General features: G+C 41.4%; 1 protein-coding gene across 2 annotated transcripts in view; it reads right to left on the bottom strand.

Moving 5' to 3' along the window:
* Positions 1–13,569, bottom strand: part of PARP8 (poly(ADP-ribose) polymerase family member 8) — a 228,924-nt gene that overhangs the window by 32,301 nt on the left and 183,054 nt on the right. For both annotated transcript variants that reach the window (XM_081944076.1, XM_081944077.1), the window contains one exon: positions 274–366. In XM_081944076.1, coding sequence (XP_081800202.1) covers positions 274–366 — 93 coding nt within the window. The remainder of the gene's footprint in view (positions 1–273; positions 367–13,569) is intronic.

Genomic DNA, 13,569 nt, shown 5'->3' with positions numbered 1-13,569 from the left:
TGTATCTAATACGGATTATCTAATACTGACAAAATAGAGTTTCCTAATAAAAACATGAAAAGTTGCTTTACCCTAATTTTCACCTGCTATATCATAAAAGTTTGGCGTTCTTTAAGAACACCGGCTATCCTGCAAAACCAAAGTACAATGAATATTTTGTATTAATCAAGAGGCAATAAAATGAAGCAAAATTATATACAAAGATGAATGTTAACTGCATTTGCTCTATAAAAGCAATTCATTCTTGTAACAAGTAAATTATTTGAATTTTACCTGAGCCCCTGTTGCAATTTCATCTGCGGCTTCATTCATCACGCCTAGAGTTTGGAAAGCAAATACACACAGTTCCCGTTCACAGACAGTTGGCTAAAAGCAAAGGAGAGAAAATGGTTATTATTATATTTAACAATCTTCAACAACCTAACATTCTACACATGTTGAAGACTACAGTTCCTAGAACATCTATGTAACTTGTTTAAAGTTTAGTTGGGATGCTGGGAGATGTAATTCCAGCCAAGGGACTGATACCTTGTACATGTGTAGCAATGCCGTGTGTTTGTGTGTGTGTGTGTGTATATATACTAATTTCACATGAAAAATATTCAAGGTCTTTTTGCCTATGAATTCTCATTCAGTTTAAGGCAAGAAAATTAGTTTTCATCATATATTTCAAAGGGGAATAAATATTTGGTATTATTCTTGTATTTTTGTGTTTATTTGCAGATTAGGTAGCTAAGAGCTGTTTCTGAATGTCCCACCTCCTATTGGATAATTACCACTGCACTGTCTCAGGCTCCCTGACTTTCTTTATTTCAATCCAATCCCAAGAGAAAGAATCACAAGGGGACTTCTCCCACTGAGGCTTTTGGAAATGGGAAATATGAAGAGTCAAGGAAGCCCGAAATGTTGGGAAAACGCGTAATTCTTCCCCCAGAAATTACTAGAAAGAGTATCCTTACCCCTACACCAACGACAAGATAAATTCAAAAACACAAGAAGAAACCAATCTACAAGAAATTCAAAACTACAAACCAATTTCATTACTAAATTCCGATTATAAAATATTTGCAGCAATTATGGCAGGAAGAATTAAACAGGTTTTAAATGAACGAATACACCCGGACCAAAACGGATTTTTACCTCACAGACACATTAAAAATAATACGAGAGTCATCCTAGACATAATAGAATATTACGAGGTGCATCCAGAAAAACAAATGGTACTGGTTTCCTTTGATGCACAAAAAGCATTCGACAACGTAATTTGGAAATTTATAATAACACTATTAGACAGGATGAAATTCGGAGGAAAATTTACAAAAATGATAGAAAAACTTTATAACTCAGACAGCCAAAGTTCTGATGAATGGAGAACTAACAGAGAAGATCGAAATAAAAAAGGGAGTCTGACAGGGGTGCCCCCTCTCTCCTTTGCTGTTTATATTAACCCTAGAAATTTTATTAAATGAAATTAGGAAGGACCAGGGAATAAAAGGATTGAGACTCAAAAACGAAAAATATAAGGCGTATGCCAATGACTTAGTATTTGTTCTAGAAGATCCATTAGAATCCAGTCTGAAATTAATTAAAAAATTAGAAGAATATGGCGAAGTGGCAGAATTAAAAATCAATAAAGGCAAAACAAAAATGATAACCAAGAATATGACAAAAAAGCAAGAAGAGGAACTGGAATTAACAACTAGAATGCAAATAACTAAGAAAGTGAAATATTTGGGGATCTGGGTGTCTGCAAAATGTTCCACAATTAAGGACAATAATTATAATAACTTAGTGACACAAATAAAGAAAGATTTAGAAAGCTGGAAAAATATTCAGCTATCACTAATGGGATGTATAGCCACAGTCAAAATGAATATTTTACCAAGAATCTTATTCTTGTTGCAAGCTGCACCTATTAACTTTCTTTCAAGAATTAAACAAAATAACTGCTAGGTTCATTTGGCAAGGACGAAAAGCGAGGATTAAACTAAAGTCAATGCAAGATAGCAAGGAGAGGGGAAGCTTAGCATTACCAAATTGGAAATTAGCAGTAACAGTAACAATAATAGCACATTAGCAGTAACAATAATAGCACATTAGCAGTAACAATAATATGGCTGAAAGATTGGATAGAACTAAAGAATAAAAGATTTTTGACCTTAGAAGGCCATGATTTGCAAGCAGGTTGGCATACATTCCTATGAGATGATAAAAATAAAACACACAAATGCTTTCAAAAACATTTAACTAGAAGAGCGTTAATGCAAAACTGGCTCAAAATTAAAAAAAAATCCACTATGTGAAAATCCCGAATTGGCTATCACTGACAGAAAGGACAATTCATCCAAATTTTATAGATATGAATAAAATGCTAAGATACAGAGACATAATTGACGGACAGAGAAATTTAAAAACAATTGAAGAATTGGCAGAACAAAATATGAAAGTTGACTGGCTAACCTGCTTGCAAATCAAAACTAAACACAATAATGATACTAAAATATATGACATAGAAACAGAACCACACGAATTGGATAAAATATTTCATAGCTCAGATAGAAAGATAAGAGGGAGAATATATAAATTTCTCATGAAGCATAAAATGGAAGAGGAAATTGTGAAAGAACAAATGATAAAATGGGCACAGAACTTTGGCTATAATATTAAATTGGATAAATGGGAAAAAATTTGGGGAACAAACTTAAAAATGACACTATCAGTTGCATACAAGGAAAATCAGTACAAAATGTTTTACAGATGGCACTTGGCACCAACAAGGTTAGCTAAAATCTAAACAAATACCTCCCCAAAATGCTGGAAATGTGAATCAATGCATGGAACATACTACCACTTATGGTGGACCTGTGAGGAGGCTAAATTTTTTTGGAAAAGGATCAAAAAGTGGCTAGAAGTAATAACAGGTGTTAAAATAGAATGGAAACCTTAAGTTTTTTTATTAGGAATAACGACTGTGAAATATAAAAAAGAAATTCAGTATTTAATATTACATATAATTACGGCGGCAACGATTGCCTTTGCCCAGAAATGGAAAAACAAATTAATTCCAAGCGAAAATTAAATTAGAAAGGTTATGGACTGTGCTGAAATGGACAAATTAACAAAAGAAATCCAGGGAAAAGAAGAAACAGAATACTACCAGATATGGGATAAATGGTATAGGTAGATAGAGGAAAGAAACAAGGATCAATGAAGGAAGACAACAAAGCCCAAAAATAGTAGTTAAGGAGAATTAACACATAGATATGTATCCAAGTGGTTTAAAATGTGTGTGTGTGTGTGTGTGTGTGTATTACCGTGTTTCCCCGAAAATACAACCTGTCCCGAAACTAAACCCTTGCCACAATTTTCGCGTGGGCAAAAATATAAGCCCACCTCCGAAAATAAACCCCCTGGACAACCACCCCCCCTCCGGCCAGGCAGAGCACAGCTCACAGACCTAGAATTATCCCGAAAGCGCCAAGTCGCAAGAGCGGGGGGGGGAGCGCTCACGTTGCTTTCCGCCTTCGGGATACCGCTAGGTTGGGGAGTGGCGTTCTGTCTGGCCAGAGGGGAGAGTTGCCGGGCAGCTGCTCCCTTGTGAACTGGCTCCCGAAGAGCCGGGCACAGCCTCAGGGGCGAAGCAGCCATGAGGTAACCATGCTCACGAGCAGCCGCCCGGCAAATCCCCTCTCCAGCCGGGAAAAGCGCCATTCACTGACCTGGGGGTATCCCTAAGGTGCCAAGCCATGTGGTGCTCTGCCCGCCCGCCCCCCCAGCTTCTGCAGCTTGGCACATTCGGGATACCCCCTAGGTCAGTGCATGGAGCTTCCAGCATCGGCCGCTCTAGGAGTGCTCTCTATGGTGGGCCGGCTGCTGGAAGACTCTGTCCGGAAAACTCTCTGTCCGGCAGCCGGCCCACCATAGAGAGCACTCCTAGAGCGGCCGATGCTGGAAGACTCAGCCCCGAGTTTTGGAGTTTGAAAGTTATGCTCGGAGCAGGTCGTCGTCGGTGGCCTGGGAGAGCTGCGCAAGGGCTTGGTGAAGCTGCGGGCAGAACAGGTGCTCGTGCAACCCCCTTCTCCAGCCGGGCAGAGCTCCATGCACTGACCTAGGGGGTATCCCGAATGTGCCAAGCCGCAGGAGCTGGGGGACGGGCAGAGCACCACATGGCTTGGCACCTTAGGGATACCCCCAGGTCAGTGAATGGCGCTTTTCCCGGCTGGAGAGGGGATTTGCCGGGCGGCTGCTCGTGAGCATGGTTACCTCATGGCTGCTTCGCCCCTGAGGCTGTGCCCGGCTCTTCGGGAGCCAGTTCACAAGGGAGCAGCCGTCCGGCAGCCCCAAAATGATAAGCCCTCCCTGATAATAAGCCCAAGGGCATATTTTGTTGGGCAAAAGAAAATAAGCCCGTCGTATTTTCGGGGAAACACGGTATGTTCCAGCATAACTCTGGAATGCCTTGAGCAATCTCTACTAAAACTTGGTACACAGATGACCTTCTCTCTGGAAACAAATACTGTGGGGGTAAAACACCCCTTGGGGTGTATTTTCTGTTAAGATACAGCCTGTTGTGTCTTAAAATGCTTCTACCATACTGCCGTAAAATGGCTTCTACTGTACAGCGCAGTGGAGTGTAATTTCTAATTGGATTTTCCCCTTTAGCAGAGGGAGCCCCCTTGTGGAATACTATGAAGCCGTTCTAACAGCTTCACAGTACTCCACAAGGGGGCTCCCTCTGCCCTAAGGGGAAAATCCAATTCGAAATTACATTTGGTCCGGACCTTTTCAACAAAATCAGGGCTTTTCCTGTCTAATACAGGATTAGGATAAATAAATACCCAGGCAACACCGAGTTATCAGGTAGTACATAAACGAAATCTCTATCTTTGGGCTCCTCCCTCTTTATTTCATTTATGTGAGTAGGGGATAAAGGATTGTATCAGATGGCCTTTCTTATGCTCTCATTGCTGCCTTCTAAAACCCAGAAGATGGAAATCTGAGGCAAGCAGTTTATTATTTCAGTTTGTGCTTCTGCTAACATTTAAATTAATGTCTAGGAACTCTAAATAGATAGCGCAGGCTCTCTGCTTTAGACATTTGCCATCCTAACCACTGGGTCAAGGTTATAGGAAAGTTAAGAGAACATACTTTCCTTCTTCCCATACTTATGGGAATGACTAAACACACCATTCTATCTTATCTGACCCATTAATAAAGACTAATGACAAAAGAAATGGAAGGATAATCTTATAAATAAATGAAGTTGCTGCTTCTCACATTATTTGCTTCCAAGCTCATGCTTGGAAGTGAAGACCGCTGGGAATACTATAAGACTCTAATGGGCACAAATAGTTTTCTGAGCAATATTCTTGGCATCAGGAACATTGGGAAACGCAGAGCCTGGTCAGGGTTCCTATTGTCAGCAAAGACCACCACAAGCTGAAGTTCAGAATAAAGGTAGACTTTATCTACAACTTACATTGTTGCTGCTGCTGCTGCATAAAACTAGTCCAAAAGACACCATCACAGCAAGAAAGACGGCTAGCACCCAATAAAATAAATCTAAGTAGGACACCATTCTGCATTTCGCATACGGAAGTACAGTTCCAACTTTTGAGTTGGAAGACATTCCTTGTGACACTGGAAGAACATTCACCATTATCTCTAATCAACATTTTTCAAATCAAAATGAATTTCAGCTAAGCCTGTGTGGTTTTCAAGAAGATGCCATTTTAAGAATCTTTTACACACACACACACACACGTATTTTGTTCTTGCACTTTGCTTTATCTGCAAAGTAAAACAGGAACACAGATAATCCTGCTGAACTCAGGACGGGTTGCTGTTGCTGATCTCATTTCTCTGCCATTCTTTTTAAAAAAAGAACCACATTATATCTTATATAGAGAACTGAATACATAGAAAACATCACATGTTTTCACGTTACAAAGATAACCAGTGAATCCGCCTTTCTTTGGTCTTTGGGTTATTTTTTTTCCTAAAGAAATGAAAGTTAAACAATAGTTTGTGTTTAGCACCATAGGAAATATAAATATATAGAAGGAATTTTCTTTCTTTTTTCTTTAAAAACTGCTTCACAGAGCATGGACTTGCATCACCAACTTTTCCATTCACTTTGTTGAGCATTATCCTTTTCCTCTTCCTCTACTTGCAGTCTCAGTGATTATATGATGATTACAAGTCTTGAAATATTTTTTGCCGTGATGGTTTTAGAAGATCCATTATCTTTCAAGTCCAATGCAGCATTGCTCATTTGATATATCTTATCTGCTGTGTTACATTGAATTAGGCAGCAGATGAAGCCTAACACTATCTAATTCACTGTACCATGGCACTCTAAACCAAATGAAATAATGTATAATAACTTCACTGGCTCTCTTGTGGGCACATTTTAGGAAAGTTTGACTGATGCACTTCAGTGGTCCGGTCTTGAAGTTGTCAATTAGAGAGCTGTCCACTTAATAGGGAAATGAATCCAGTATGTTTTACAAGCATGGAAGACAAAACAGGCACCGAGAATCACAATATTTTAGGGAAAGGTTACGGTGAGATGTAGAACATGGTATTTGCAAACTGAATGAGCCTATTCCCAATTCTCGGTCTAATTTTGCACAATATCCTGAAGAATAGCTATAGATAGCTGCCTTGATAGATAGGCAGAACTGGTTCTCATAGGACATGCTACCATAAGCAATTAGCCTGCAGCCTGTGGGACCTACTTAGAGGTGGTGTTCAGCAGGTTCTGGCCAGTTCTGGAGAGCTGGTAGCAGAAATTTTGAATAGTTTAGAGAACCAGTAAATACCACCTCTGAGTGGGCCCGCCCCAACTATTCTCTGCCTCCCGAGTCTCAGCTGATCGGGAGGAAATAAGGATTTTGCAGTAACCTTCCCCTGGAGTGGGATGGGAATGGAGATTTTACAGTATCCTTCCCCTGCCACGCCCACCAAGCCATGTCCACCAAGCCGTGCTATACCCACCAAGCCACACCCACAGAACTGGTAGTAAAAAAATGTGAATCCCACCACTAGACATACTTAACTTATGGAGACCTTCCATTCAGACAGATACTGTATGTACACAAGCCATTATTCGAAACTAATTCCAAACTAAATGCGCGAGCGAGCGAACCGGTACCAGTTTCTGTAGGAACTATCCCTGACCTGTACAGTATGCATGGGAGAGAGGCAATATTATTGCTGGTTGTAGCTTCAACAGGTTGGCCAGGATCTGTTCATTTTTGGTCACATCACCCAGCTTGCAATGTCTGCCTGTCTGCCCGTCCGCCTGCCTTTCAGTCAATGTTGGCTCATGGTAACTACCTGATCTAGTCCTTGCAGTTTTCTTGGCAGGGTTTTTTTGATAGAGGTTTACCATTTCCGTCTTCCTAGGGCTGAGAGAAAATGACTGGCCCAAAGTCACACAGATGTCTTCATACCTTAGGCAGGACTGAAACTCAGAGTCTCCTGGTTTTTAGTCAGGTGCCTTAACCACTACACAAAGATGGTTCTCTGTTTTATTTCTGTCTTATGTGGAAAAAAAATCCCACTTTAGGCCATTTGGCCTCTTTCTATTGGTTGACTGCAATATGGCAACTCAAGATCCCACCATGTTGGTTGGCTCATTTATTAAATTTATTTGCCACACATTTCGCCACAGGTTCATGGCGAACAGGAAGGGTAGGAAGCAGGTTTCTTTCACTACACCAGGGGTGTAAAACTCGCAATGACACGTCATCAGGTGACGTATCACAACTTTTCCCCGTCGCTAAACTGGGGATGGGCGTGGCCAGTGAGTGAAGCATCCGGCCCGCGGGCCGCGACTTTGACACCCCTGCACTACATTGTTCTTTTTCCAGTACAAACTTTTACCTGCCTTAAAGTCCTTATTATTTTTGGTGACCAAGAAAATGGTTAAAATACAGGCTACAATTTCACACACTGAAACAGGGAAGGTTTATTTTTAGTGATGGCTGATATAATTGCTCTCAAAGGTGAGCAACCTGGAGGCTGCACTGTGGAATCAAACTCCAGCTGGGGGCTGTAAATAGATTGCTATAATATCAAGAATTATATTTTTTACACCCTCCCTTCTTTTGGTTGAGGCGATTTAGGGAGGGTGTTTAAGGATAAAAATTGGCGACTGAACAACTCCAAGTTTTCAGTTTGGAAAAGGAAAGCAATGGCAATTGTAATATTCAGCCCCCTTCATTTGTGGGGATGTAAAAGCAACAAAATAGGTCACTGTTGGGAGGAGCACATGGGTTGTATGGTCTGCATCTCTCACATACTGCATTCTTAACACATTTGTTGTAAAGATGTGAAAAATATGAAGCCGTGTAGAAAACCTTACTCACAGCATCCCAATTCTCCTTGGTGACATTTAAGGATAAAATATGAATGTCTGAAGAGACATCTGACATGTGTTCAACAGAGTTTGCTTAGAAATCTTTCTGCAATTGGGAATTCTAATAACAAACGTTCCTGATTGCAAGCAATTATTCTAAGTGCGTTCAGGTGAACAAACCTGAAATCTTATTTATTTATTTATTTATTTATTTATTTCTGTTTTATTTATTATTATGCCAATGAATGAGTAAAAGTTAAAAAGAAAGTGGCAGAGACGGGCGACCCAGACACATATATAAGGGTATTCGCATAGTAAACATTACATACAATATGCCACAAGATACGGTCATAACTAAATAAGGCAATAGTTCATATAAAAAGTAATTCATATTTCCTGCTCCGCTACCAAACTAGAATATCTATTCAGTGTTATTTTTCCTTTTCAGTTTCTATAAGCTGAATAGAAATGTTTATGAAAAGATTCTGTTAATGAAAAAAATATTCCAGCTACTTTTATTGTGTCTTTTCCTGGGGTGGAGTATCAGAGAGAAATTTGATTTACTTGGTTGACACTTTATAGATCAGCCATACCTAGAGACAGTGAAAGTTACAATTCAATATATTTTATTTAGGAGATAATCATTTCTCTCTCAGTCAGAAAACTGCATAACTAAAGCACTGTGCTCAGTGGCTAAGATGCTGAGCTTGTCGATCAGAAAGGTTGGCAGTTTGGCAGTTCAAATCCCTAGCGCCTCATAATGGAGTGAGCCCCTGTTACTTGGCCCAGCTTCTGCCAACTTAGTAGTTCGAAAGCATGTAAAAATGCAAGTAGAAAAATAGGAACCATCTTTGGTGGGAAGGTTAATAGTGTTCCGTGTGCCTTCGGCATTTAGTCATGCTGGCCACATGACCATGGAGACGTCTTCGGACAGCGCTGGCACTTCAGCTTTGAAACAGAGATGAGTACCCCTAGAGTCAGGAATGACTAGCACATATGTGCAAGGGGAACCTTTACCTTTATGTATGTTTTTAAAGGCAGGCAAGAATTATACACCCTCAAAAAAAAAGAGAGTGAAAATTTGGGTGCATCTTATACACTGAATGTAGCCCCACCCAACTCGAGGCCTATAAGTGAGGCATGGAGGCAGCAATGATCTGTGGCAATCCCTGCAACAGCTGATTGGGGGTATTCCGGCAGTCCGATCCACCCGCCAATCAGCTGTGCTGAATCAGGCTGCAATAAGTGTTGAAGCTGACCTGGCTGGTCAGAGTTTGCAGCAGCAATCACATTCAGAAAGCATGCCAGCGCTCATGCTCACATTTGAGAGATAGCGGCTTTTCTGCATTGCCGTTACCTCCCGACCTCGGCGAGGGCTTCCATGCCGCCATCACTGCTAATGCCACACCTGCCCAGCCATGCTTACATGCAGTCAACGCCGATGCTCAGCCATGCTTACACACCGCCAATGCTGCCACTCACACCGCTGGGCTGCCATCCCTTCCCGTCATCTTGCTGATGTCGGCCCAGACGCAAATTTGGGAAGTAGGAAACAGAAGCAAAAGGGAGTTCCCGCAGCTCTTAAAATGCTTTGCATTGGTATTCTCTTCCTATGTATTACATTTCATTCCATAAAGGACTGTGCAAAGGCCAGGAAAGCCACATGCTTTTGCATTAAAGCAGGGGTCCCCAAACTTGCATTTTTACATGCTTTCGAACTGCTAGGTTGGCAGAAGCTGGGACAAATAATAGGAGCTCACTCTGTTATGTGGCGTTAGGCATTTGAACCGCCGAACTGCCGACCTTTCTGATCGACAAGCTCAGCCTCTTAGCCACTGAACCACCATTTGTATTAAAGGGTTTAAAAAAGCAAGTCACGGATCATGAGAAAAGGGAGCTATGGGAGCAAATCAGAGTAAAATTGGTTCCCCTTTATCTATTACTTAGTAAAGATCCCTCTCAATGTCCCTGCCCATCAGTGCTATTTGACCTCCAGAGGTGCTATCTACAATAAACAGAATTTTTAAGGGTAAAAAGGAGCTGAAAGTCAGACCCAATTCATTCTTGTTGAGGAGAATTTGGGGGAAATGAGGTTCTGAAAAACAATATAGCTAAAATAGTACTGGTTCAGTGCAGGGCAACAAAGATGATTGGATTTTTTTTTTTAAAAAAGTCCTGAAGTATGAAAAAAAAAGTATAAAGAAAGAGACAGCCACTATTTGCTGGTGGTGAACCAAACACCAGTTTGTGCCAGCTGAAAACAGTGATTACTGTCTGCAAAATAAATCACATTTTTGTCAGAGGCAACAACAAAACACCTTAATGAAAGTTATACTAGCTGGCATGACCTGCAGTTTTAATCAGAAGCTTCTGAACTTATAGTAAAAAGTTCCTGTTGATTTTACTCTGCTAGTTATTTTTACATAGAATTTAAAAAAAAAAACAGAGTTGGAAGGGACCTTGGAGGTCATCTAGTCCAATCCCCTGCTCAAACAGGAGACCCTACACCATTTCTGACAGATGGCTCTTCTTGAAAGCTTCCAGTGATGAAGCATCCACAACTTCCGAAGGCAACTTCTGTTCCATTGGTTGATTGTTCTCACTGTCAGAAAATTTCTCCTTATTTCTAGGTTGAATCTGTCCTTGATCAGTTTCCATCCATTATTCCTTGTCTGGGCTCTGGGTGCTTTAGCAATAGGTTGACCCCCTCCTCTCTGTGGCAGCCCCTGAAATATTGGAACACTGCTATCATGTCTCCCCTAGTCCTTCTTTTCATTAAATTAGACATACCCAGTTCCTGCAACCATTCTTCATATGTTTTAGCCTCCAGTCCTCTAATAATTTTTGTTGCTCTTCTCTATACTCTTTCTAGAGCAGTGATGGTGAACCTTTCGGCATTGAGTGCCCAAACCAGAACGTGCACATGTGTGCCGGCCAGCTGCTTTTTCGGTTTTTGGCAACCCGGCACATGCAAAGACCAGTTGGCTGGCATGCATACACACGCCAGAAACCAGAAGAGTAGCTGGCAATGGCATGCATGCCCAGAGAGAGGGCTCTGCGTGCCATAGGTTCACCAACACTGTTCTAGAGTCTCAACATCTTTTTTTATAGTGTGGTGACCAAAACTGGAGTAGAAGTACTCTAGTACTTCTGACTCAAGGGGGCAGTCTCATCTGTTTTAAGAGCCATTAAAACAGCACTCTCTGAAGACATTTCCATGGCCATGTGGCCAGCAGACATCATGGTGTGCTGTTACCGTCCCACCCTAATTGTACCTATTTATCTACTTGCATTTCCATGCTTTCCAACTGCTACGTTGACAGGAGCTGGGGTGAGGACAGGAACTTACCCCGTTGCATGTCGCTCGGGTCTTGAACCCAGGCAGCTGGCTTTCCACCCAACAAGCCAGCGTCTTAACTGTCACCATGCTGGCCTTTCTATCTTATAGACCATGTTTTCATTCACAAATTAATTATATTTCGCCCTTTGTCAGATGTATGATGATGTCAGAACTACTTGGTTCTGTGGCATTTTTGTGAGTTTCACTGTTAATTTGCTTTAAGCTGAAAGAAGAAAAATGGCCTGAGATTTCAACACAAGATGGCACTGTAGAGGACATGTCACAAATGGCAGAAAAATAATTGTGGCAGGCTTCATAGATTCAGGGATCAATCATTTTAAAGGAATCTTATTCCACTAAAATAAATGACTGAAAATGAGTTCTATGCAAATATCTGACTTTGTCAAATGATTTAGTTTGGACAAGTTTGAATACCCTTCATTCATAGGCCCAAGTAGTTTTAGTGTTTTTGTACAGATTCAGACTGATTTAGCTTGATTTGGATGATCAAAATGCTTTGGATATATCAACTGAACTGAATCAGTCTGAATCATTGGTTTGATTCAAGTTGCTAAATGTGGTTTTGAATGTCCTTTTAAGTTAACTGCCATCCTGCTTGTTTTGATCATCTCCTTCCCACTCTCCACAAACACCACTGATGAGAGTCTAGTACTTATGTTTTCAACAGCCACTGTTTTCAGACCAGTAGCCATGTAAATAGTATAAACAAACAACAACAAAATGACTTGCAAATCTCAAAAGCGAGTAGGGGAGAAGAATAGGAAAAAGAAAGAAGGAAAATTTTGGAGTCAATATTTTATCTTGATGTAGGATTTGGATGATCCCAAGGGATCATAAAGAGGAATTGGCAAGTAGAAAGGGCTTCAACAGAGCATTGTCACCATGGATGCAATGGACTACAACCCCTCTTCCAACTCTATGGATGCATTCAGCTAGAGCCAGCTGAGCGCGCTGTGCACATGGGCCGCTCCGGGAGCCCCGAGGCCTCGCAACCGACCGTCTCCTCCAGCTTGGGCACAGCTGGAGCCAGCCGAGTGCTCTGAGCACATGGGTCGTTCCAGGAGCCCTGAGGCCTTGCAACCGACCTCCTCCGCCAGCTTTGGTGCAGCCGGAGCCAGCTAAGTGCCCTGAGCACATGGGATGCTCTGGCAACCCCAAGGTTTCGCAACTGACCACCTCCTCCAGCATGGGCGCAACCGGAGGCAGCAGAGCACCCTGCACAAATGGGCTACTCCGGGAGCCCTGAGACCGCCTGAATGACTGTTTCCTTCCTCCCCGGACTCCATGTCCCGGGCATGCCTCACCTAGCCATGTCCACCGAACCAGTAGTAAAAAAATTTGAAACCTACCCCTGCACAATAAGGTTTATTATGTGAACATAGTGTGTTTGCTTTATGTATGGAGAACATCCCTAATTTATGAGGAGAAGAAATGCAACTCCCTTCCCTAAGTTTTTTTTTTTCTGGCTGAATTCCGACTTCAAAATTTCTTGTTTTGTCTTTGTTTTTGCCCCTGAAGAAAAAGGTATATCAATGTTCCTAGCTACGGAAGAGCAGGTGTCTGGCAGAGATTTTGAAAGAGAAATGGGAAGGGAGATTATGAAACTGCTTTTTGACTTCTTCCATTTTTTCTTCATTCCAAAGATTAAGAAATGGAATAGAGGGATTCGGGCAAATCTTGTCACTATCCCACATCATATTGTCCCCAACAATCTGTCACCTCATGATGGTGACAGGGGACAGTTCCTGAGTTCCTATTTATTTTATATAATCTTTTAATCTAGTAGATTTAAGATCTGAGGATGTAGCGGAGTTTCGTACAAATTTCAAATGCTAATGGAACA

Source organism: Natrix helvetica, assembly GCF_964273705.1.
Source record: "Natrix helvetica genome assembly, chromosome: 2".
Taxonomy (NCBI): domain Eukaryota; kingdom Metazoa; phylum Chordata; class Lepidosauria; order Squamata; family Natricidae; genus Natrix; species Natrix helvetica.
This window is presented reverse-complemented; position numbering and strand designations above follow the sequence as displayed.